General features: G+C 44.0%; 1 protein-coding gene across 7 annotated transcripts in view; it reads right to left on the reverse strand.

The window, feature by feature from the left end:
• TPK1 (thiamin pyrophosphokinase 1) overlaps positions 1–27,351 on the reverse strand; it is a 321,965-nt gene that overhangs the window by 212,060 nt on the left and 82,554 nt on the right. For 6 of the 7 annotated variants that reach the window (XM_066627433.1, XM_066627430.1, XM_066627431.1 and 3 more), the window contains one exon: positions 482–551. The exons of the other annotated variant lie outside the window; for it this stretch is intronic. In XM_066627433.1, the coding sequence (XP_066483530.1) occupies positions 482–551 (70 nt within the window). The remainder of the gene's footprint in view (positions 1–481; positions 552–27,351) is intronic. 7 annotated transcript variants of the gene reach the window in all.

Consider the following 27,351-nt stretch of genomic DNA (forward strand, 5'->3'; position numbering starts at 1 on the left):
GAAAACCCTCTGGTGGTGACCTGTGCTCTGGTCGCCTTTGGAGTGCTTAAAGGTGCCAAAATCATGGATTTCATCATCTGCAGTTTTGGGGTCTGTGGGGGTCCAAGAACGGATCCCTCGTGGATACCAAGGCACCATCTGTAGATGGAGGCCATCAAAAAAGGAACCCTCACATTGAGTTATCCTCCTTTTCCTTGTGCCATGCAGTAACACTTTATTGTCTGTAACTGATGAGAATTGGAGACACAGCATGAAGACATCATTAACATCAGGCAGGTGTTCCTACATATGATAAGGGAGAGGGAATGAACCCAACATGCAGAGGCCATTTTTGGTGGCATCTCCATGCTGTGTGTGACAGGTTGTTACCACAGAACGAAGAGCAAAAGGAGATCATAGAAATTTGTAAGTGTGAGGTCATCAACACAAACAGTGAAGGTAAAAGGAGGCAAATTATCAAATCCAATTATTATCCATGTACCTTTCACGATTTCCTTCTGTGATGTGATACAGGTGATTAGCACCTCCATCGGCACACGCTTTCAGAACAGCTGGAAGGAAAGGAACAGGCTGTCAAGAAGGTGCTGTCATAACCAAGTAACAAATCTATTTGCTTGAAGAGTTTTTCTTGCAACACAGAGCAACTCTGTTCCAGAACCTCAGAAACACTGCTACTGTCACAAACTTGAGAGGCAAGAGTGGGTATCATTAATGTTATTATGCACACAGGGGAGCAAATTACAACGCTTAGATGGGTTGCCTAAAGTTTCCAAGACATTTGCTGGTATCCAAATTTCAAGGGTAAAGGACAGTGTCTCAGTACTTTTGCTCCTTTTGCTGATCTAAACCTGTAGATGTTCATATCATGGCTTTAACAAACAGTAAGTTATATCACACTTCTTTCACCTGCAATGAAACTGATGATACTGAGATTTTGGTCATATGCAATGCATATGAATGCAAGAAGCTGCCTTATACCAAGTCAGACTATTGCTCCATCTAGGTCAGTATTGTCTACACCAGTGGTTCTCAAACATTTAGCACTGAGACCCACTTTTTAGAATGAAAATCTGTCAGGACCTACTGGAATTGATGTCACGACAGGAAGTGAAATCATTAAGCAGAAAAATTTTTTAACAATCCAAGGTTGGAATCGTACCCACACTTACCCAGGAGTAAGTCCCATTTACTGCCATTGTTAAAAACATATAAAGAGTATCCTGTTAAAAGCAGAGATCTTAACATTTCCCCAATGCAGTTGCATGCCATGGTAGCATTAAGTCTAATATACTAAAAATAAAATATTGAAATGAATGGGGACCCACCTGAAATCAGCTCGCGACCCACTTAATGGGTCCTGACCCACAGTTTGAGAAACACTGGTCTATACCATCAGGAAATGACCTTTGGGTTTCAGACCAAGTGTCTTTCCCAGCCCCACCTGAAGATGCCTCAGATTGAACTTGGGACCTTCTGCACACAAATCTCTCCTCTGCCACTGAACTAAGGCCTCTTCCCTAACTCAGTTAATTCAATAATCAGTTAAACTCCCAAATGATAATTAACTAAAAATTATGCCATCAGTTTTTGCCTAATCAAAATATGAATGAATCACTGCACGCACTCAGGGTTGTCAAGCGGCAGGATGTATAAAAATACACAGCTGCAAAAAGCAGCAAGGATTGAATTCTAAAACAGCAGCTTAGTTGCAAAGTTCATGGCCATTCCTTGCGCTCTTCACATTGCCTCCAGTACTGTCAATAAGATACTCCGACACTGTGGAAGGTTTTCATTTCCACGTCCAATAGATAGTGAAAAGCAATATTCGCCTCTACTTCAAATAAGCATCAGACCTCAGATATTTTTATAATAAAACAGAGCAACACTTCAGAGCAGCCCTGAACTTTTACAGTAAAGCGGCCTTCCTGAATGCTTTTGCATGTCATCTGAAAGACATTTTATTTCCTGAAAGCACCAGGATCAAGTCTGATCACTTACCCAGGCTGCTCGTTCAGCATAGCAGCAATGAAATTAAGTATGTACCTTACTTTAACTGAATCTTCAAGTTCTCCCACATATTTATTCTTAATACTTCAGCAGTTCTCTACTTTAAAAATTATTTAGAAAACCATCTGCAAGTTACTGATCTTTTTTTCCAGCAAGTTAATGATTCACACCTGTGTGAAGCAGAGCCAGAGGTGCTCCTGCTAAGTAGTGGGCAATTAACTGACAGGCAAAAAGGCCAATAAGTTAACATTTCTTTCATAGCTAAGAACCAAATCGTGCTCCCCCCCTTTAATATAAGGTATACATATGCATGCTCTCACACCATTTAGTGCTGCTGTTTGCCTAATAATTCTAAACTTAAAATTTAGGTGGACAAATGAGATCTCGGAAGAGAAAATAACAGACTATAGGAAGTGATTTCATCGAAAGCCCGTTAGAAGTGCAAAGTTGACACTTCATTATGGAAAATGGGCTCCCTGCTGAAGCTTCCAACATGTTGTCGAGGAACTTGGCAATCATTCATACATACACAATATTGCCCCTTAACTATATTTGCAGTGATGTATTAAGTTGGCTGGCCAAGATAGAAGCTTACATAAATACACATCTCTCGCCTGTATATTGCTTACAATCTTCCAATAGGCATAAGAGAAAATAGCTGCAGCAAAGAAAAATAAATCCTGCATGTTTCTGTCATTGGGCACTCTGGGACACAACCCCTGAAACTCTCAATGGTCACTTTATAAACTATATTTTAGATGTACATGCAAAGTGTTTTTAACATATACCTAAATGTTTAAAGGGTTACCGCAACAAGCCACAGGCTTTAAAATAGGTGTTTTATTTATTTCATTTATAGACCACTTTCCTTCTATGTACACAAGTTTCCCGGATAGATTTCCACCCATAAGAATATAAGAAGAGCCCTGCTGGATCAGGCCAAAAGCCCATCTAGTCCAGCTTTCTGTACCTCACAGCACACAAGACAACAAGAGACCTGCATCCTGATGCCCTCCCTTGCATCTGGCATTCTGAAATAGCCTACTTCTACATCCAGGCACTGATCGGTTCTAGCCCTACTTGGCTTCAGTGAGGCTTCTTCAACACATGACTTCCAACCACGTCCTGAGGTCTGTATGCACCTCACACTCATCAGGGAACTGTGCTTGGCTGCAGCTCCCTATTGAGTGCACAGTTCATAGCAAGCTGACTTTGACTCTGCATAATGTGCCTAATGGTTGTTTATCCCCTTAAAGACCCTGAATGCGTAAATGGCAAAAATAAGCTCTGACTTCGACCTACTGCCTTTGCCACGATTCATCATTAGCCACATAAAATATAACCTACCTGCCTATTAATTAGCCCTGCCCCCTCAGCTTCTTCCCGAGAGAAGAGGTCAATGTTGAGTGGGGTGGGGTATGACATATTCAGGGCTCCCTCTTGCTCACAGACTACAGTATGCTGCGGGAAGGAGTTTATTTCTACATACAAAGCATCAACATGTCTTGTCAAGAAACACAACCCAATCTGGGTCCTGCTCCCCACTCGAGGTCGTGTCTTGCCCATCACTTACGCACTGCCACACCCACCACCCAGGATGTTGCTCCGCCCACTCCAAAGGAGGAGGTTCATCATGGGGGTGACGCGCCAGACTCCTGCACCGGGTGCCACAAACCCTAGTGATGCCACTGCACAGCCCCGTCCCCTTTTGGGTTAATACTGATTAGTATTAGGGTTAATATTTCACTGGGTTTGGATTCTTGGAAAAACTGGGAGAAAACTGTCACTCTACCATCTCTCTCCAACATTGTATATTTTTACGTTATGATCCCCTTTCTTACTTTTCTTTTTTTTCTGAACTGAAGAGCCTTTCTTCCCTTTATCTTCTTCAACTTCCAAAGGGTTATTTCTTAAGCAGAATCTTTGTATTTAACAACAATGGTAGAAGCACTTTGTTGCAAGTGTCACAAAGCCATAAGAAGATAACACATAAATCCAATGATAATTAAAACAAAACCTGAACATGTGAACTGCAGATGTTTTCTTCTAAGTCAATTATTTGAATCTGACAGCCAGATACAGATGCCTGATGGTATTTCTGAGGTCTTAAAATTGGGTTGTTTAATAATTCAGAGTAAGCATGCATTTGCTTCAGGTTTTGATTGTGACCCCTCCCCCCTTCTTCATTGCCTGTTGCTTTGTCCCGTCCCATCCCCCCCAAATGGCATTATTGATTTCTTACAATGGAAAGACAAGCAGCTAGGAGTATGATGGAATACCACACAAAGTGATTTCAATTGCCATTCAGAAATTCCATCAAACATATTTTAAAAATTGAATGACCCTGTCCATAATAGAAACTGCCCTGCATGGATATGAATTGTCAACAACATTAAAATTAAGGGAAGGGTTCAGTTTACATAACAGTGAAGCGAAATGGGAAACATTCACCAGTCCTCCATTGGGGATTTCAAAGCAAGAGGGAAAATGTAAAGTACTCTCAAAATTACTCCTTTACAGTGAAGGTACATAATGTGCATGCATGGCTTCTGACCCACAGAGCTGCCTGTCATGTACGGTGGCTCATCTGGGGTCAAATAACTTTCCAGTTAAGCTGCCTGCTGGGACTCAAGGATGTCAGAAGTCATCCAAGTTGGGTACTGGCTGAGGTTCAATGTTCAGCTGACCATGCTGATGCTCCAAACACTTGGCAACACACACTGAGAGAGTGTCATGGGGGTCCACTACAGGGCTTTGAATTAGGGCCCCCGGCATCCTGAAAAACAGGAGGACTATCAAGTACCTAACAAGCATGGCTGTTGGTCTAAGCTCGGCTTGGTGGGTCACGTTGTGTAGGGTCTCATTTCTGGGGACTGTGGTAGATAGAATCATAGTCGAAAAGCAGAATGCTGTGAAATAAATACAGAAAATATATAATTGCAACAGCAGCCTCCAGCAAGAATGCAGCAATAGGGCTTGGGGATCCACTTTACATGCTTCCTCTTCCTAAACTTTTTTTGCGCTGCCTCATTTGTAAACCCCTCTTGACAATCACATGGTCTAGGAGTCTCTTAAAATGGAAACTAGGATGGCTGAGATTGTGTAGCCTGTGGGTAGCACAATGTTGCTTCAAGGGAGACACAGAATATGTGGACCCCAAACCGCTAATCTGCGGTTTAGAGCAAAACTTATCTATATCTCCATTTGCTGGTTTCTGTCTTGGACATACTAGAGCAGTGTTCCTCAGACTGTAGGTTGGGACCCACTAGGTGGGTCTCAAGCCAATTTCATGTGGGTTGCGTAGCACAATTGAAAATACAGAACTGAAAATAGAGGGTACAGAGCTGCTGGGCAGGGTGGGCTCCAGGTGGGAGAGAGGCATGGTGCTTTGCCCTGAATAAGTGGGAAGATGGGACACTGGAAAGGGGGGGAGGGCCATGTGGCTGGAGAAGGATCCAAGTGTGTTCTGCTTTGACTCCAAGCTGGAATGTTTGACTTCTGAGCTATGCAAAATAACAGCATGAATGCACTGTTTAATGGAACCTTTGACTGATTTGGTTTGAAGCTTAAATTGATGATGTCACTTTTGGCCATGACATCATTTCCAGGTTAATGACGTCACTTCTGGTGGGTCCTTACACACTGTCAGTAACAGACCTGCCCTCAAGGCATCCTGGGGCAAAGGTCTGTAATGCTGCCCCTCTGCACCATACCTCCCCTCCATGCTTACCAGCGAAACGGAGCCTCACAAGACTCTAGGACCAACCGGGGAAGCATTGTGAGGCTTCCCCGTGGTCTTAAACTGTACTTTCAGAAAACCAGAAGTACAACTTCTGATAGTGTCGGGAGCCTCAGTAAAGCTTCCTGCGTGTTCCTGGAAATGTGCGGGTTCTGAGCCGGGGGCACTTGCCCCATTTCCCCAGTGCCAAGTCCACCGCTGCACACTATCGTTTAAAATAGTGGGTCACAGTGCTAAAAAATTTGAGAACCACTGTACTAGATAGCGAAACAAGGGTAGAACAGGAACATAACACAAGGGGATTCAGTGCATTTGTCCATACCTCTGTCTGTGAAATCTATGTCAAAAGACAGCACTGTTCAACAAATTTTAACCTTTTCTTTCTTTCTTTTTTTTTTTTGCAAAAACGAAGTTCACCGTTCTTTATACATTTTTGGTTGCTGAACATGAAAATCACAGTTAAAATAGTCTCCTAGTTCAAATTTCTGAGTAAATCGACCATTTCTGTTTCACATATATTTCAATGGGATGTTATAATAGCGACACTCAGAAGTCAGCATGGCAAACGTTCAATTCTGGTCCGGGTGAGTTGGATCACGTGTCTTTGCCTCGTGAATCACGTGATCATAGCGAAGAAGTGGTTGGAACCAGATCCATCCAGCCTGGACATCCCACTGAAATATATGTGATATATATACAAAATAGAAACGGTCAAATTAATCCAGAACCATAGCTAATAGAGGATTTTTACTGTTATTTTCGTGTTCAGCGCCCAAAAATCTATAAAGAAAAACTACTTCCATTCTTGTAAAAATTTCATTGCTGAACAGTGAGATTGTGGGGACAACTCTGTTTTGCAGCTCATCACACTAGCTGCCACTACTACATGTGGAATACAAGAAAAGCTATACTTAGTGGTGTAGCTAAGAGGGTGCAGGGGGTAGCAGCTGCACCGGGCATCAAACTTTAGGGGGACAACAAGCTGAACTTGATACTAGTGGCCAAAATTGTGAAAAAAATTGGTATGTACGAATAATACCATCATGTTATATAACATTGGAAAGGTAATTTAATGCTGAATGCAATGAATCAAACCTCATAGGAATATCTGTGTTCTATCAAAAGTTATGGCCAATTAACCAGAAAATGAACACATAACTGCCTTATGGAATAGAAAGTGGATTTTCTTTACTCAAAACCGACCTATGAGACTGATTGTTCTGAGAGCTAATGAGATGTTATATGATACAGCATGGAACCAAAAAGGTGTTAATATGAGTCCGCTCTCATTTCCATGTATCATAATACAGTCATCCTGCTAACTGGGTAAAGAGACACTTTCTCAAGTGGTGTTCCTCTTATATTTAGCAGGGGGAGAATAACTGTCCCTTTTCAGCCCAGTACAGCATCGCTAACCAAAAAGGGGCACAATTTTAATTTACTTAATTAAATTTTATTTTGTCGTGGAGGGGGCTACAAAATCTTCTTTGAACCCACATAGTAGGTAGATGTACGCGTATTAGCTATGCCACTGGTTGGGGGGTCGTGGCAGAGCAAGTGGGTGGTGAGCTTCTGGGGTGGAGGAGGCAGGTTTTTCCTCAAATTTCACTTTTTTAAAAGCCTGGGTGCGATGTCACTTCCGGTTGTGACATCACTGATCATCATCAATGATGCCCACCATGGTTGTGGGCATCATTTTGAACTTGGCACCGGGCTACACCATCATTAGCTACACCACTGGCTATACCTAAAGAGTAGCACCTAGCACCACTCTCATCTTGCCAGGAAGTGTTGGCAGTGTTGATGATAGGGTCCAGGATACCAAAGACGCATCTTCATCCTATCTCTCTCCTTGAAATTGACATGCATTTTGCTGGTAGATTAAGTATTGTGGTTTCCAAAGGGGGGGGTGGGGGTGGGAGGGTGACCACTTTTTAAATTGTTCTGACAGATTTCCCTATTTTGATTTGTTTTCCTAAATTGAACGGAGAACAAACCGCAAATTGGCAAATCTGGTTGCTGCTGCTGTTTGTTTACACACGTTTCATTTAATAATGTGGTGAGCATTAACTCTCCTGCCAATGATTGAAAGGGACAGTTTATTATCACTGTGGAATACATTTCACTACACATCTCCTGCCCCAGGACCCATCCCCGACTTTCTTGTCAATGGTGACTTTCTCTCGTTGCACTCCCCCAAACTCCCAGCAACAAAATCACATTATTCCATTTTTCTTAGAGGCAGATTGGAATACTATGATGCAAAAATTGAACAAATCTAACTCAATTGATACTTTGCTGAAATATAGCCCAAGACCGTCTGCTTTTCAGTTGAAAGATTTCAACCTGAAAAGCTACCTAGAGATTAAAATGTGAATGTTGCAAGGGGCTACTCTAGCAAGCATACTCCTCCAGCTAGCTCGGAATTGTTTTCCAGAATATATTTTCTAATTCTTTGACGGCACATTCTACACTATTGTTCACTTCACATATGCCTGTGTATTTTTTCTCATCTGTGGCCTTTATTGAGCTGCTACTTTCTTGCGGTGTACGTCCCAAAAAAGGCAATTTCTCCTTTCAGATCTCATTCAGTTCTCATATGCTCCGAGTTTGTTCCAATGCATAGGATTGCACTCTGGACACATCATTAGCTTGTGAAAGAATATGAGAACCAAATAGGTAGAAAATGGTAGCAAGAACAGGTAAATAATACAAGCACGGGAAGTAATACAGTCAAATGGAGAAACAAGAAGCAAAAGACAAAGTGCTTAAAACTGCCAACTTCATCTTAGTAAAACACCAGGCATGACAACCGACAAAATGTGTGTGGAGGTAAGACATTGCTCATGTCCATGGGTGTCTAGCTAAAACGCAGCAATTTTCAACCTTTTTCAGCTCATGGCACACTGACACGACCTTAAAATTGTCAAGGCACGCCATCTGTTTTTTGACAATTGACAAGGCAACCTGGATTGCTGGAGGGGGGCTCACATCCCGCCATTGGCCTGACCAATAAATGACCCTCTTCAAAATTCCCATGGCACACCTGTGGACTATTCGTGGCACACCAATGTGCCGCAGCCCAGTTGAAAATGGCTGCTATAAAGAACCAAAGCAGACTGCATAATTCTGGCCCAGTTCTGTTTCTTCACCACACTAAAGTGTGACAGAGGGACTGGACTGATGGAAACCAGCTTTGATACTGGCCGACCCAATAAAGATTAAAATAACCCCACCAGCTAATATGTTCCGGCCCTCCCACTCCTTTCCCCCATGCCATATTCCAAAGTGTCACCAGGAAGAAGTTAAAAACACATTTCAACATAAAAACAAAACTGAAAGCTCCCAAGATAGCATTCCTGGGCGTACCTAGAACTGCAGAATACACATCATCCCACCAACAGTGGTCAGCTTCTCAGTAAAACACAGTATGAAGATATGTGCCTAAGGACACCAATAGCACAATTCTAACCTGCCCCGGCAGGCCTGCCCACACCCAGAGCAGAGTTGGGGCCAGTTGGGGCTCAACCCGGAGCAAGGGGAATTCCTTCCCCTTCCCCTGGGTAAAGCTGCAGCAGCCCCAACGGGTCTATTCGAATCTGCGGCATTTGAAGAGGTGGTGCAAATCCAAGGAGCCTGGAGCTGTTTCAGGCCGCCCAGGACCAGGGTTAAGATCTGGCACTGGGCTCACTCACCACATACCCGTGGGCCTGCCTGCTGCTTGCTCTCCCCTGCCCCAAAAAGCTTCTTTCCTGCCCTCCACCTGCCCCCCAGACCCCCACACCGCCCACCCCCCATACTCCCCCCAACCTGACTCGGCTGGTGCAGCCTTACCGGTTTGCCAGCAAAATGGGGCTTGAGCCAGCCTCCCTCCTTGAACATTGGCGCAAAAGTGCTTTATGGCACTTTTGCAACACTGCTGGGCTGGCATAAGGGGTTTGCGCTGATTGCGCCCCAAGACTTTCTTTATCCATCACAGTTTCCACAAATTTGCAGCATATTTGACAATAACATGAAAAAGGTTCTCAGGAAATTCAGATGCAACTTTTGTACTCGTTGGAAGGTCACTGGGAAAGTCAGGCGTCAGAGGAGGGCACTTATCTCTTCAGCGATCACAAACATTCTCTAATAGCATACCTAGGAATTAGCGTGTTTCTGAATATGATGTGAAGATACCTTGAGTGCTGACAAGTCCTGGCAATTTCCTACTCATCAGATTTTTTTTTTTTTTTCTGACATTGTCAGATTAGCACTACATATTTCACAGTGCTAGACCTCAGAATGATTTTCAGGACAGAATCTTAAACTCAAGAGACTGAGAAGACCCCTCTTCTTAGGGAAGTCCACTGCCCTTCTTCCAAATAGTTCTATATGCTGTTCTCCATAGCAGGTAATTCCTTTCTCAGTGGCTCTGTGGCCTGCTTTACCTCTAAAGAGGAATGTCTGCACCAACATCCTCCTGTTGCAGCTCCTTACAGTTTAGTCTTGTTTTTTTCCTGACTTTTTAAGCCTCACTCCAACTGGAACCAAGCATAAATCTGCCAGCCTAATCCTAAACTGCGCTGGTGCAGCAGAGCTGTATGGCCCCCACCATATCCAGTGCAGTTTGGGGCAGGCTAGAAGTCTCTTTGGGATAAGGGGATATTTTTCCCCTTATCCTAAGTAACACCCCAGACTACCCTATGGGGCTACTGGGATCTGCGCTTGCTAAATAATAGGCACAAGTCCAAGCAGCCCCATGTAGGACATTTGGACTCAGGACAGCGAACTGGATACAGCAGAGGCTTGCTCCGCCAATTCCGCCCCCTCCTGGGACCGATCTGCCTCATTCCACCCTTTTCCTGCCCCAAATGACCCCCCTGCCTCTGTTCCACCCTCCCACTGCCCCTCCACTGCCTGGTGCATTCTTTACCTCCGCCGCAGGCCTTCCCATCAGCACTGCTTTTTCTTTGGGTGCCACAAATATGTTTTACAGCAGGGGTGCTCAAACTTTCAACTTTAGGGATGCTGGACCTTTAACAAGTGTATAGAAGAGAGATTTTCAGCAGGTGTAGCTTGCCATCTGTGGGATGACAAGTTGCACCTGCTCCAATTCTCTCTTCTATACACTTGTTAAAGGTCCAGCATCCCTAAAGTTGAAAGTTTGAGCACCCCTGTTTTACAGCATATCTGTGACACCCTCCAGTATAGTGAGCACTGCACTGGTGGAGATTGCATTGCACAGTGCATTAGCTAACATCTCTCCTGTGTCACCCATGTTGCTCCATTCCTGCCACTCTCCCATTACATTTGATGTGTGCACTCTTCTTATATCAACTACTTTGCTGATCTGTGCAAAAACAGAAGGATGAAATAGCCAGAGTTATACTGTCAGGTTCAGAAAGCTTCTCCTACCACTACAATCTAAATAAATAAGAGTTTTATTGTTGAAGTTTGATTAATTGTTATTATGATTCTGATATTCCCTCCCTTTAAGTGCAAGGAATCCTAGGAACCATAGTTCAGGGATAGGAATAGGGCCACACTTTTCTAGCAGTGGTATGTATACCATTGGCGGCACTTCACAATATGATATATGATACTTGGCTCCCATACTTGACAGGTGATACATGACTCTGTTTAGCCTAGACTAACTCCACTGGAAGTGCACGACACTGGTAGCAAAGTGTGCCTGTGTGGCAGCCTGGCCCTTCACTGGATAGGCAGGTTGGACAAAATGGGTGCAAAGCAGAGAGATCAAGAGACAGCAACAACCGAAGACGCTTCACCCTCACTGCAGGGACATAAAGAGCACAAGCTGCCCACATCTGAGCACAGCAACCATTGCTGGTGACGGTGAAAAAATGGTAAGTGCAAGAAAAAGTTAAAAAGCCCTGGACAAGGGGTCTTTGCCCTCACACAACTAAAGTTCTTAGCTGACTCTGAGGAAAGCCCAAACAGCTAAATGAGACTGAAACTGGTTTCAAAGACAGCGTATACTGAGCTTTCTACAGATGTTTGGATGATGCAGAGGTCAGGGCAGACTTTGCTCTTGCATTCCCCCCCCCCCCACATCTCTCCCCAAGACATTTTTAGTTCCCATTTAAAAAGTCTGAAAAGAAAACAATTTGCATTCTTGTTACAAAGAGCCCAATCCTAGGCTTGACGTGCCAGCTAACCGCCAGCGCGCACTGTTGTAAATGTGCCATAAGGCACGTTTTCAAGGCCTAACACCAGGCCAGTGATGATGATGATGATGTAACCTTTATTGGTGTATACATGTACATCAGAACAATATGTGAATAAAATTCAAAATATCCATAAGATCAGAAGATGGCTCCATAATCCATAAATGCATGGCACACACTCGAAAAATCCAGTAGTTAACAATGCCCCCATTAGCTGATCTCATACAGGGCTAAGCTTCCAGTCTCATTTCCCGTGTACTTATGACTGTGGCAACAAAGCAAGAAATGTTGATAAGAGTTTCCCCCTCCTCTACTGACAAAAGTGCTCGTAGCACATCTGCCTCTGCCCATCCCTGGAAACGTGCTAGGATTGGCATAAGATGTTTCTGATGCTGGGTCTTAATGCAAGGGACAGAACAAAAGGATGTGTTCAACTGACTCCACATGGTTCAGATCACAGGGACAGAGCCTTGTGGAAAGAGGTATCCCTTTAAACTGGCCCCATAGAAGGGCTGAAGGAAGGGCATTACATCTTGCCAACATGAAGGCTCTTCTTAACTGCGGACTATACAGCTGGGATAAATAAAATGGCACCCTGCCTAACTGAACAGGTCTATGAAAGTGCAATGGGGAGCAGGAGGTGTTAGCCAAACTCTTTAGCTCTTGACATTCAATCTCCATGATTCTCTCCCTGACAGCTCTATATGCTGCTGTTTGTCACATCATACCCAGACACTCAATATCAAGACCAATTGATTTTAACTTGGTATGCAAAATGGCAATCCCACAAGGCAGGACCGAGTCTGATACCAGTTGGAACATCAGACCATCATTGACCACATTGAAGAGGATACGAGACAAAACTCTGCAAATCTTAGCCATGCCAGTGTGTTCAACCTGATAAGACCTGATGCAAGGCATAAAACGGAGTAAGGGACACATTGTGGCATGCCTAAAATTTTCCTAAGGAAAATAAATTGAATATGCTCCATAGCTTGGTTTAGTGCATCACGCCAGTGCCCGTGCTAGCCCAGCGCTGGCTGGCGCTGGGCTAACACCGGTGGGTGCCCAGTCTCCGCCGCTCAGCCGTCGCACAGACCGCAGAGCCACGAAGAGGAAAGTGGGGGTGGGGGGAGGCGTTCCGGGGAGTGGGGAGGTGGGCGGAGGGTGGGGAGGAGGCGTGAGAGAGGCAGGAGGCAGGGAGAGGTGTGCCAGGGGTAGCAAGGAGGGAGGGAGGGAGGCGGGACTGGTGGAGAGGACTGGAGCTCCACTGGATCTGGAGCATTTGTGTGGGGCTCGCCGCCTGACATGAGTGCTCTTCCCTCACCTTCCTTCCTCTTCCGACCTTTTGGTAAGCGATGAATTGAGTAGCCCCATTGTGAGGCTACTTCCCTTAACCAGGGGAAGGGGATGAAAGTCCCCTTCTCCCGAGGTGCCGCCTGCAGCTGCCCAAGGCGCGCAGGATGCGGTGGTAGCCGTTTTCAGTGCTGCCGCAGCCACACACCATAAGGGTTCAGGATTGGGCTGTAAATTGGCAGAATTCTGCATTGTAAAACTTCAGTGGGGATGCTATTTTTTGACTCCACCCCAGTTCCCTGTATGTAGTAAGCTAGCAGACTGGGGGAAATGTAAAGTAGCCTTCTTCCTGATGTTTATTATAATTAGGACGTTCTTAAAATGGGGACACAGTGAACAATATAACACACATTCCACCTATAGTATGAAGTGGCGCAAATCCAGAATTCACAGCCTGCATAGGGTCTACACAGGCTCTTAGCTGTTATCATGCCCTTGCAGGCTTAACTCCCTAACTTATCAGGGAAACTCCTATTCAAAGCTCCGTGAAGTCAGGTTCTCACCATCCAAGTCCTCTTACAGTTCTGCCTGCTCAAAAATGTTGTACTTCAATTACTCTGTAGATTGGTTTCATTTGTAAATGGTAAATTTAAAGATTCCTCATGGACAACCGTCAGTCTGTGACCAGCTAATCTAATACACAGCTGTGTGATTTTGCCTTCCAGGCATATTCAACATTGAAATGTTCTCATTCCTTCAGATCTACAAATCCAACTGCGTTAAATATGGAGCTTTGCTTTCTCTTTTGGGGCCTTCAGACTGGACCAAAATCATCTATTAAGTAAAACATATTTGGAAGACCCCAGGCTGTTCTGCAATGCAGCTACTAGAAACTCATTCCACAAGGATCTATATATCCCAGCACATCCTATTATGAGGGTGTCAAAGTTATGAAAAGTACAAAATAGAGCTGCATCAAACTTGCACCCAGAAAATTTGGGGAATGGGTTAAAAGTTTCATGAAGACCCCTCTTCTCATTTATCTTTTTCACATACTGTTCATGCCCATTCACAGCAACCTTTCTCCCCCCAACGTGCTACAGATTTTTTTTTTTTAGCCATAGATTTCTACCTGAGGATTTCTAGACAATCCGTCATTGCAGTGCACTGTCATGCAGCCAATCAGATCTGGTTATGGGATAACATCATGAAGCCAAGTCAGAGGATCTTAGAAGATGGGCAGATTCAAGCGAGAGACGGTAGTCCTTCAAGTACCTTGACTTTGGGTCATGTATTTCTTTAATTGATATTCCTCTCTATTTTCTGGATAGAAAATGGCTAATAGCATTTTTTTCCCCGAATGTTAATAGTTCTGCCTCTGACAGTGTCACAATCTAAAATAATCACAACCTAAAACAATGGAACCATATGAATGGAAGCTGATACACAAGCCCAGATGGGCACAAGAGCAATACCAAATGTGCACCTGCACCCAGTGGCATAGCTAAGGGGTGCAGGGGGTAGCAGTTGCACTGCGCATCAAGCTTTAGGGGGGCAACAAGCTGAGCTTGACACTTGTGAGCAAAACTGTGAAAATCTTGGTAAGTATGAATAATACCATCATGTTATATATCATTGGAAAGGCAATTTAATGCAGAATGCAATGAAACAAACTGCACCGGTATATCTATATTCTATCAAAAGTTATGGCCAAATAATCGGAAAATGAAAACACAACTGCTGTGGAACAAAAAGTGGGTTTGCTTAACTCCAAACAGACCTATGAGACTGATTGTTCTGAGTGCCAATGAGATGTTATTATGATACAGCATGGAAGCAATAACTTTTTATTTATTTACTTAATTAAATTTGATTTTGTCAATCAGGGGGGGACTACAAAATCTTCTTTGACCCCAGGTAGTAGATATATGCCTTAGCTATGCCATTGACTGGGGGGAAGCAGCAGTGGGTTTTGAGCTATTGAGGAGGTGGGTTCCTCCCAAATTTTACTTTTTAAAAAGCATGGCGTGATGTCACTTCCGGTTGCGACATCACTTTCGCGCCAACATTTTGAACTTGGCAACAGGATACACGATCATTAGCTACGCCACTGCCTGCACCACTTAAGATATGCTGTAAGCAGGCCTGATGTTGTCAGGGAGACAGGTTCCTGCCTCTCAAACATGCCAAGTTTGCATGCGGAGGGAGGCACTTGCAAGTGACCTCCCTTGTGCAGTCAGATGCTGCCCAGTCCTAAGAGACAGTATCTGATGAGAGTCTGAACTTGCAAACCTTCACAAACTAGAGTAGGATACACCATCATTTACTTACCAGCGCAACAGGACTTTCTGTTGGGGCCTCAGCAGGAAAAAAAATGTTGCATCCTTTTGCAGTTTTGGGTAACAGATCAATAGCTCTAGATAAAATAAATAAAAATAGTACACTTCTAACTTTATAAAAAAGAATTCCTTGGCATTCTTACATTGTGTTCAGCTCAATCCATCAATATTTTCATGACAGAGAATAAGGGTTTTGAAAATGCAGTTGAACAGCTAGCCTTTCTGACTAAAAATTTATTTTTCTGATGCTCTTTTAGCAAATCAAAATCAATAGCTGAGGTGCAGGGGGAGGAAGGAAAAGAGGTTACATATTCTTAGTAACCTCCTTTAGTCTTCGGCAGCCCCAAATGCTTTGTAAGAATGAGGAACAGCATCATACAGCCTTTCATCTACTCTTTGTTGGTTATCCCCTTGTTTTCCTTTTGAACATAAGTTTAAGCAGGTTTTATGCAGATCTGAAAACATCGAGATGTTTCTTAAATATTTGATGTGATAACACAATGAAGAATTGCAAATTTACTTTCCCATCAGTTATGCACGTCTCTCATTTGTGGCCTGCCTTTTCTTCACATAGTTTGGAAAAGGTTGTATGCATGAGGCTATCATATTTTCACCCTCAATACCTGGAAAGGAAAATTAAGTAGAGACTAGCCCAAGGGAGCATTTTCAGAATTTTACTTCTCAGAATGGGTTTCCTGGCAAGGTCCAGGGAGGGATAGCAACAGCAACTCTTAGATTTGGGTGGCTGCCAATTAGAGAGAAGATCAGGGTGGGTGCAATGCAGGAGAGGAAGCTCTGAATTTTTCTGTCTCTGATACCAAAATGTCTTGGGCTGCCCTTTCCTCCCAACAAATCAATCAACAAATCCCTCCCTGAATCAACAAATGTGTGCAAAGTCACAGAAGTAAATTTTCCCTGGTGATGTTTTTGTGTTATTTGGTGGCAGACTGTGATGTTTGGGGTCATCTTATACATTATGTGACAACAAACCCAGGTTTGACATTGACTGCACACTCATTGGGGACCTGCAGCTAGTTGCCCCTCTCCAATTATTTATTAACCACATTTTTATCCTCAGTCTTAGTCCAACGCTCTAACCACTAGAGTACGCCATGTTGAATCACATGAATGTACCTGCATGAGTTTCCAATCCTCCATTTGCCTCAAATTACATTTTTAGGTATAAATCTAAAAATAAAGTATGATGTATGTATGAAGCCACTCTCAAACTTCCAAAAGTTTTATTCAATTTCTGAGAGAGATGAGGTAGGTTTGAAGTATATACTCCATTATTACATGAAGAGGAGAGGGGGTATGTCACACTCTCTCCCCCTCCTCAGGGGAGGTAGAACACCCAAGCTGGCCCTAATTGCACAGTCAATTAGTATATCAACCTATACTTAGTATATCAACGCACCCCTGCTAATTGGGTAAGAAGCACTTTTTCAAGTGGGTGCTCCTTCTTTTAGCAGGGGGAGAGTAACTGGCCCACCTCACCCCAGCACTGTCTGTTCTAGTGGCTGTCTGCTGGTATTCATTTGCATCTTTTTAGATTGTGAGCCCTTTTGGGACAGGGAGCCATTTAGTTATTTGATTTTTCTCTGTAAACCGCTTTGTGAACTTTAGTTGAAAAGCGGTATATAAATACTGTTAATAATAATAATACTTATATTTTATTATCAACTATAGCAAGGGTGCCCAAACCCCAGCCCTGGGGCCACTTGCGGCCCTTGAGGCCTCTCAGTGCGGTCTTAAGGGAGCCCCCAGTCTCCAATGAGCCTCTGACTTTCTGGAGATTTGTTGGAGCCCGCACTGGCCCGATGCAACTGCTCTCAGCATGAGGGTGACTGCTTGACCTATTGCGTGAGCTGTGGGATGAGGGCTTCCTCCACTGCTTGCTGTTTCATGCCTGTGATGCAGTAGCAGCAGCAAAGGAAAGGCCAGCCTTGCTTTGTGCAAGGCCTTTTATAGGCCTTGAGCTATTTCAAGACCTTCATTCATTCATATAAGTCCATCTTTAATAAATTCATTTATGTAAACTTATGTAAATTTATTCAAATTTTAAATGTAAATTAATTCTTTTTTTCCCCGGCCCCCACACAGTGTCAGAGAGATAATCTGGCCCTCCTGCCAAAAACTTTGGACACCCCTGAACTATACAATTAAAGCTCATTCAGACCTTCTAGCCCACCATGCCTGTGTGTGTGCATGTGGAGGGAGAAGAGTAGTAGTGTACCCCCAACTCAAACAGTGATGGTGCATATCATCTGAACCAACCCAATTCTCACCAGGAGCTAATAATTATAAATTCCAATGGATGGAATGTAGGTCAAATGAACCTTTGACTTGCTATCAAATGTTACCACAATTTGATACTTTTATGCAAAGGCTGAGGAAAAAGGCATGAGAGAGAGAGAGAGAGAGAGAGAGAGAGAGAGTGTGCACCTGGCAGTGATTTACAGGATCTGACAGAAATATTAGCCTTTTTCCAAGTAGAACAGGTGTGAGTCAGTGAAGTCTGACAGCATTTTCAGGGCATCCATCTATCAGCACGTGCCACAGTTGGTCCATGGGATGAGAGGTAGCGAGACAAAGCAAAATCTGACAGTCTAAGTGGAAAAACTATGTCAGAATTTGCTCACTCTGATCAAGAGATGGCTTCACCATGCAGGGCCATAGCTAGCTATCTTGGACACTGCTTTCTGGGGGAGAGGCAGCATTTTCACTTACTAAAATTACGTATTTTTAAATGCACCCAAGTCCCCTTTCCGATTTTAACAAAGTACTCAAGATAGATAGAGATATATAAACAGTTGTTTAAAAAATCTGGCTACAATTGTATCATAAAATAGCAACCTAAGAAGAGGACAGTATCTCACCTTCCTAAAACCCACAAGGAACAGAAATTATGCCTAATGGAACAAGTAGGTTAGCTTGCTTTCAGATGTTTTCGAGATAAAGAATGCTAGGCTAGGAGAGGGGCATATTTTTTTCATACAGGAAGCATTCAAATATATGACACACATATCACACATACTCTGCAGTACACATCATCAAGGGCTGATACCTATGAAGCTGCTAACCATGTAGCTTGGTGGTAAATGGCACTATCTTAATATTTTGGGTACAGTGCCAGAAGACCTTGCCTGAAATGGATTCTCTTCTTGATCCACATCAGTCTGGCTTACAATCTGAGGTTGGGACTGAAACTGCCTTGGTCACCCTGGTGACCTAAACCAGGAAGTAGATAGTGGGCTGCACCCTTTCTGGTTCTGCTGGACCTCTCAGTAGCGGTTGATACCATCACCAATAACATCTTTTTAGACCATCTCTCAGGTTGGGACTGAGAGGGACACTGTTGAGCTAGGTCTAGTCATATCTTGAGGAAAGGGTGTAGCATGTGTCACTACGGAACTACCTCTAGGCCTGATAGCCTGCAGCTCATGCAAGGCTCCATCGTGTCCCCTTTCTAACATCTATATGAAACCAATGGAAGAGGCTGTCAGAGGACTGGGCTCTCACCAGTCTGCAGGTGACACCCAACTCTACTTCATCATCTTATCTGACCCCTTGGAAATCAGATGTCCTGAATCAGTGTTGGAGGCATTGATGGCCTGGATGTAGACAAAACATAGGTGCTGAAAGTGGAGGAAAATGGGATTTTACGCTGTTGTTGATGGAGTTGTACTCCTTCTGAACCAGTAGCATTGGGGTGCTCCTAGCCCTGATAACTGCTCCTATAGGGGTAGGTGGTGGTGAGGGCCTGAATGCGTTTGCATAGCTTTGATTGGTGCTCCAGCAGTGGCTTTTCCTTGACAAAGCAAATCAGGCCACAGTCACCTATGTTTTGGTCACATCTGGCACAGACATCCACAGTCAAATCAAGATAGTCAGGTTGTGTTGTCCTGATATCAGTTATGGGCAGTGGAGGCAGAGGCTTGACCTTGATCTGGGACCAGCTTTTCCAGTAAGCTGAGCAGCCATAATCTTCCGTCTAGCGCGTGGCGATGAAGTCATCATTAAGCATTCCGGAGCCGCCCCCACATAGACACGGTAGGGCTCTGTGCACTCAGGAGAGATTGGGGGAACATTGTCTGCAACAGGCAAAACTGCAGCCTCCAGTACAAGAAGCACCAGACAAAGGTAGAAAGTCAGTCTTACTGGTATTTTTACACAACTTGGCCAGCCATACTTTTGGCCATTGAAGGGGCAGGGAAACAACACAGGAAAATTAGACTTCCAGATATCTGCTACTAACTATCTAGTCACAGGGAGCAAAGCAGCAGACAGAAGTTGTAAATATATTAAGAGCAATCACAACCATTAAAGCTCCGGTCCAATTCCTTCATTCCTAGTGTTGGAAGAAAAAAAAATTAGGAAATCAAACTGGTACGAAGTAGTTGGAATGAATATAAGGAAACTAGAAAAAAAGAACACATTAAAAAATTAAAAGTGGCTTGCTCGTGATTATTAGGACTTGATGGAAATCTTGTAATGCAATCTCTAATAAAATGGCTTATAACCGCATCAGTCAGCTTGTTCTGTCTGAAATTTGTTTCTGATAACCCAACAGTAACATCTCAAGAACAGTATTAAGCTTCTACTCCATATTAAAGTAGAATTCAATTACTGTATGATACGCTATGTGTATCCCCGCTGGGATTATTTTCCATCCTGGATAACAAACAGTGTTATTTTTCTATTACTGAAATAAGTTTTCTGTTTCAAAGGGAGAAAAATACATTTTACAACATAAAAGCTAGCCAAACTTTTATGGGAAATAAAACCAAGGGAATTTTTGTCAACAGTGTAGCTGGCTTCATTAATCTGACTCGCATAGCATTTATCCAATTGAAAGATGTACCGCACTGAAAAGTTTTCGCAGAGTGCAGAATGACTCCATTCCATTCTGTTAATAGGCTGGAAAGGCTTGGAGCAGAGTGGATTTCACTCTTCTTCCATTGTCCTGGTTGGGGCAGAAGAATTTCTTAAGTGGGTTTGGGATTTGCTGCTTTCCCACACTTTCTGAGCTCATTTTTTTTCCAGAAATGTATCATTTCTGTAATATATTCATAACTAACCCTCCAATTTTATTTAACCAAGATGAATTACAACTTATTAAAAAGAAAACAAAAAGCAAAATAGCAGCATAAAAACAGGCATATCAGAGATAAAAAAATAAACAGTATGTACATTTAAAAGGCAGAAAAAAAAAACCTCTGGAATGAATGCCAGGCAAGGATTTCTAGAGAACATATCGCACAAGTGGGGTGCCACAACTCAGAATACAGTTAATATCTGCCACATTTCAGATAGTGCAGATATCCAGAGAGGGGGCTCTGACAATGAATGCAATACACCGACAAACTCACATGGAGACAGAGGAAAATTCAGGTTCCTCATCTTAAGCAAGGTAGGACTTTAAAAGGTATGCACTGGCACTTTGAATTTGAATTGAGAACCAATGCAGCTGTATAATCATTGGCAAAATACATTCCCACAGCTAGTCCCAGATAGTAGCTTAGTAGTCATATTTTGAATTACAATTTCTGAACAGTCTTCAAGGGCAGTCCCATGCACCACACGGTCTAGCCTGAGGGTCAAAACACTTTCAACATGTTCAGTATATTTTCAAGTAAGAACTGAAAAGCCTCTTCTGAAGGGAATACAGTTATGAGGCTGAAAAGAAAAAAAAAGATAGCAATATGGACACAATTCAACCAAAGTAAAGCACTTTTAAATTCCACTGATCTTGATAGGAAACTTATATACCAATTCTATTGGGCTCCACCACCAGTGGAAAGTGTGTTCAGCTGGCGGTGACTGCTGAAAAATGACAGTAAAGTGCGCTCTGGCAGCATGCTGCCCGAGCACTGCCAGGGAGGCCAGAGCCTTCCCAAGTGCATTTGGGGATCTCTGGCCACCCACCGAAAAGGGTGAGCCAGCAGGGGGGACAAGAGAGATTGAGGGGAGAGCAGAATGGGGTGGGGATGGACAAACTGGGTAGGGACAGGCAAGATGGGATGTAGAGGCTGCAGGAGGGAGTGGATTTGGAGGTGATGGTGCATGCTGAATCTTATCCCCTCCATGTGCAGCCTCCTTACACCCTTTCTCTCACCAGTAAAATTGCTGGCACAGGTCTGAGGAGACCCACTGCAGAGTGTGTGTGTGTGTGTGGGGGGCTTACGGAGGTGTAAAGGGATTTAAATCCTGTTTCCCCTCCGAAGCCTCTTGATTCACCACCACCCCTCTGGTTACAGTGTGCCTTTTTTTGGCGCAGCTGCACCAGCTGTGGAGAGGGGGGAGAGGAGGGAAGATAGGATTGAGCTGTTAACCACATCATAATTCTCCCACTGCAACCAATAGGACAAAAAATTGCTCAGTATTGCCTGGTTGGTGGCCAATATTGCTCTATGAAACAAAATATCAAGACAGCATAACGTATGCATTATATTCCAAATACCTTGGCTCACTGACATATCAAAGGGCGTAATCCTAACCGACCTTCCAGCACTGACATAGCTATGCCAGTGTGGTGTGCACTGCATCCTGCAGTGGGGAGGCAATCAAAGGGGGCACCCTCAAGTTAAGGGCATGTTTATTACCTTATCTTGCGGCTGCATTGCAGTTAGGTCAGTGTTGGAAAGTTGCTTAGGATTGTGCCCTAAAGCATTTAACCTACCATATGTTAATCTTGCTTAATTTTCTCTTACAATGATATCAACCAGATTATGCTTTGGGCACATTTTACAATTACTGTTTTCTTTCAATCATTGCAAGAATTGTGTTTTTGTGTGTGTGTCCCCAGTGGAAGGGACAGATCCCCCTAACCCCCCCCCCACCCTGGTTTCTCTGTGTTCCACACACTATTTTAAGTAAAACTTTCAAAACAGAACTGGACAAAACACACGTCTCTCGTATCATGTAGTCTGGCCCAAGATTAAAAGTGGCGTTAACATAAGAACAACACAAAGAGAGTCACAGTGCACAATTCTATTTGCTTTGTAATGTGCTAAGGATGACCATTAAACTCCACTTTCCTCTGACATTTGAGAGTTATGTGGTAATCCCAAACACATGAAAATAAATTGTTTATTCCACCACCATCTCCTCCTCCTCCAAGTGTTCTATATTTATGGCTGCTGTAACTTTCATTCCCATAAACAGCAATAGTGAATGTAGTGCAGATGCAGCAAAGTCAGCATTAACTAATCAGAGAAGGAAGGACAAAGTTATCAGCAAACTAAAGAAAAAAAATGCAAAATTAACACCCAAGTCTACTTCACGGTTGCTTTGGAGTGCATTTGTAAAAACAACTGCCAGTATTGCCCACCACTTTCTCAAAAGCTTCTAAAGAAAGGAGGAGCATATGTTGTATTAGACTTAGCACATTGCCAGTTCAGGACCAAGAAAGGGCAAGTGTTTGGGGTCAAAAGGTAGGTGGTGGACTGAGAGCCCAATGAGAGGAAGGCTTGGCGCACCGGCTCACCGCTGATGCGCACTGTCGCAAATGCGCCATAAGGCACGGTTGTAGGTCCTGCTGCCGGGTGTGCTCTGCTGGCAGCCCAGTGTTGACTGGTGCCGGGCTACAGCCAGGTGGGCGCCTGGCCTCCGCCGAGCAGTGGAGAGGTAAGCGGGGGCATGGGGGGAGGCAAGGAGGAAGCATTCCAGGGAGGAGGGAGATGGGCAGAGGGTAGGGAGGCGGCGGGGGTAGGCGTGCCAGGGGGACAGAGTGGGGAGGGAGGAAGGCGGTGAATCAACTAGCCCCATTGCGGGGTTCCCCTGGGGTTACCCAGGGGAAGGAGTCAAAAGTCCCCTTCTCCCAAGGTGCCGCCCATGGCTGCCTGAGGCAAGTAGGATGCGGCAGCAGCCATTTTCGCAGCTGCGCGCACCGGGTAGCTCAGGATTTGGCTGTAAGTTCAGTTGTCTAGCTCCTGGGCATATGCTGAACTTTATGTCCACCTACAAACAAGCCCTCTGCAGGGCCTGCTAACCCCTTTCTGCTATCAGTTACCGGGACTGACCTACTTGTGAAGCTAGCTGAAGCAGCTGCCTCAGGCAGTGGATTGGTTTGTGTGTGTGTGTGGGGGGGGGGGGGGGAGACCTTCTACCTGTCTGTCCACCTCCTCCCAGTACCAGGATTCAAGAAGGGAGGAGTGGAGCAGAAGAGGAAGGGTGGTGGAAAGAACTACTCCACTACTCTCCTCGCCTGCTCCATTCCTCCCTTCTTTTTCAAATGCAGGATCCAAGAGGAGAACAAGTGATGAGGGGGCAGATAGTGCACCACAAGGTAATGAGAGTGGCACAACACCTCCGGTATCAGGTGTTCTTGGGTCAGCCCAGCTGGTTATGAAGGAAAAGTCCATCACAGATTACAAGCCATGATGGGTATGTGCAACCTCCTGGTTTTAGAAGGAGGCTACCTCCAAATGCCAGGGAGTGCAAGGGTGTGGCGGCAGGATGCAGGTATCTGGTGGGCCGCTGTGAGATACAGGAAGCCAGACTAGATAAGCCTTTCCTGATCCAACAGGGAAATGTTTTATGTTCTTATCACCTCTCTCCTTGAAGAAGAGAGAGGGAGATTGGCAGAAGAAGAGGGACCTGACCCTTTTGGATTTTTCAAATGTTCCTTTGGCTGCAAGTATCTAAGGCAGCAATTTCCAGCCCTTTACATCTCACAGCAGATTGACAATGCACTACAATTGCCAGGAGACACCATCGGTTTTTGGACAAGGCACATCGGACTGCCAGTGGGGAGGGGGCTCACATCTCCAAGGGCCCTACTAATAAATGACCCTCCCTCCAACTCCTGCAGCACACCTGTGAAATATTCATGGCACACTAGTTGGAAATTGCTGACCTAAGGACTTGTTTTTGTAACCACAGATATTCAAAATTCTTTCTAAAGATTATGGATGCAAGTCTGAACCACATGAAACTAAATCTCAGTCAATTAAAGTATCTAATCACTCACCCTTGCCCATTTTTATTGTGCTCTTACAGAGAATTCTGATCTCCATTAGTCGTGGACCGAGTCCGCCCCCCCCCCCCATGCTCCCTTTGCCTCCAGAGGGGCTACTGAGCTCAGCAGAGGCTGTGGACATCTGTGCCAGTTTCAGACTGAGCTTTAGAGTTCAAATCAAGTGACTTCCACTTTCACTGAGAAACCCAAATTGATGTTTTTAATACTTTTTATGGCATTAGGAGGCCTGGGGAAGTCTCCGGGCTTCCACAGATATTCATGGCCTTTGAGCTCAGAAGCCCCTCCGGAGGCTAGGGGGCCCCAGACCACGGGGATGGACAATCGCCCCTATCTACGATTTCAGCTAACCACAGGGGGTTCCAGAACTCCCGCGGATAAGGGGGCACCCCTGTATATCCTTCTACCTATGTATTTTTTTTTTTTAAAAATGCTTATTATACATTCCTTCTCATATTACTTTTTCTTAGAGAACAGTGTATGCCAAATAAAATTTGCAGACACACACACACACACACACACACACAGAGGGAGAGAGAGAGAGAGAGAGAGAGAGCTTACGAATACACAATACCTTAAGCATTTTAAGATTAGCACTTTGCTTAAGTGTAAGAGGAAACCTGCTTGTATTTTGCATAAATTTCCTCTGGGAGCAATGTTGATTGCTGCTGCTACATCTCTTCAGCCCAAACTACACCATTTGAAAATAAGATTACAGTTTAGCTAAATACAAGACCTAACGTTAGCTTGGTAATATTCCTACTAACACATTATACAAAAGTATTCAAAGAGATTATATTTTGTTACAGATAAAAATGGTTGTTTCAGTGCAGTTATAAACAAAAATATCAACACACTATTTGTACAGGAGTGCTGTGGATGCCCTATGAATAGCATAGCACTGTAATTGTTATCCCTGCTCTAATGTGTGGGTTAATGCCCAATGGTAGGTGGGGGAAAGTGGCAGCTACTGCAGAAAGGCACTTTGTTGGACTGAGGAAACTGTGCAGTGTACATGCACCATAACCAACCACAAATTCTTCTTTCTCCAGATTGGCCAGACTCATGGCACCACGGAGGGAGGGGGGAGTATGCAGCAGTACCCTGGTGGTGGGCAGATTTGAGGAAGAATTTGGTTGGAACTGCTTCTTGGGTCTGGGGTGAAAGAGCTCATTTGATTTATTTTATATTTTTTTGTATTACTGTTTAAGTCTTTGTACTGTACAGTACCTTAGGTGTCTTGGATAGAAGGGCAATAAATGTATTTTAGAAAGAATTAAATGAAGCATCATTATAACTTACAGATGTGCATTTGAGAGCCGGGATGGTCTAGTGCAGAGGTTCTCAAACTTTGAGGGAGCTTTACTCCCTCAGTAAGTTCTTGCGGGAGAGGGGCTAGGGTAGCGACACGATCCCCAGGATGGTGTCACTAAGGGGGGCGAGGGGGGGTGCTTGTGTCTTACTTGGACAGATGTAGGGCTGCAGGAGGTACGGGGAGCCTCGCAGACTTGGAACTTTTACTGAAAGCGGGTGCAATGCAAAACAGAAGTGCTTTCCGCCCACTTTCAGGGAAAGTTCCAAGACACGGGGAGCCCTGCAGAGGGCTGCACAGGGCTCCCCGCACCTCCTGCAGCCCTACATCTGTCCAAGTAAGACACAAGCACCCCCCTCGCCCCCCCTTAGCGATGCAATCCTGGGGATCACATCGCTGCCTCCCTCCCCTTCCCCCGTCCCCCAACAGGGGAAGCGTTACACAAACTGGTGGGTCGCGACCCACCAGTTTGAGAACCACTGGTCTAGTGGTTCAGGAGTTGAACTTAGACATAGAATGATCTAAGTTCATATCCCCTCTCAGTCATGAATCTTCCTGAGCGACCTTGAGACAGTCACCTATTCCTGGGTCCAGCTAACAGACCATCCTTGTTAAGTCTCCTTTTCCATTCCCAACTGCTGGATTTAATGCCCTGTTGCAACAATGACCATTCACATCATTTCTGCATCTCTCTCCCTTATTCAATACCCTCCCTTGCAACTCCATTTTTTTCCTGTGCCCATTTGGGTTCTTTATATCAGCACACAGTAAGCAAGCTGATTTGGGGTCTTCAATTAAATTGAAAGAGAGAGAGAGAGAGAGAGAGAGAGAGAGAGAGAGACCGACCAATAGACAGAAGTTTAATGGACTGCTAATGAATTTGACATTTGTTTTGGTCAGTTCTTAGCTTAATTTACAGATGCATGCATTACACTAGTTTGCCATGATTTATAAAAGACTCTTTAAAAAGCAAAGACTTTGATCCTGAAACATTCAAAGTTGCATATGTAAAAGGAATAGGTATAATAAAAACTTAACATGCTGAGTATAATTATGGTCAGGTGCATAAATTCCAAACTGGGATTCATTATCTGTTGAGTTTTTTAAACTTTAAAAAACCCTAATCAGCAACTCAGTTTTTTAAAGAGGCTATATTTTAAATTCAGCAATGATTGGAGGGCTAGTCACATTGGCTCTGCCCACTGATTCATTCTTGCACAGATCAATAGACAGGTAAAGAGGCTCTTTAACCTTTTCCGTAACAGTGTGAACAACCACCAAGGCTTTGGCAGAACCCTCTCCTTATTAAGCACTACAGACACTCATTTTGAAAGCAAAAGTAAAAAGCTTTTTCATTGTCCCCTTGTATATTTTAATGGCAACAGTTTCCTCCTTGGACACTTCACTTTCTCACTTTTGCAGATTTTCAGTTTTCATTTCAGCTTAGTTGATTTGTTCGAAACAATAATACTTCACATACGGATAGCACTTTTTGAGTGTGCAAAGCACTT

Source organism: Tiliqua scincoides, chromosome 5 (genome assembly GCF_035046505.1).
Source record: "Tiliqua scincoides isolate rTilSci1 chromosome 5, rTilSci1.hap2, whole genome shotgun sequence".
Classification (NCBI taxonomy): Eukaryota; Metazoa; Chordata; class Lepidosauria; order Squamata; family Scincidae; genus Tiliqua; species Tiliqua scincoides.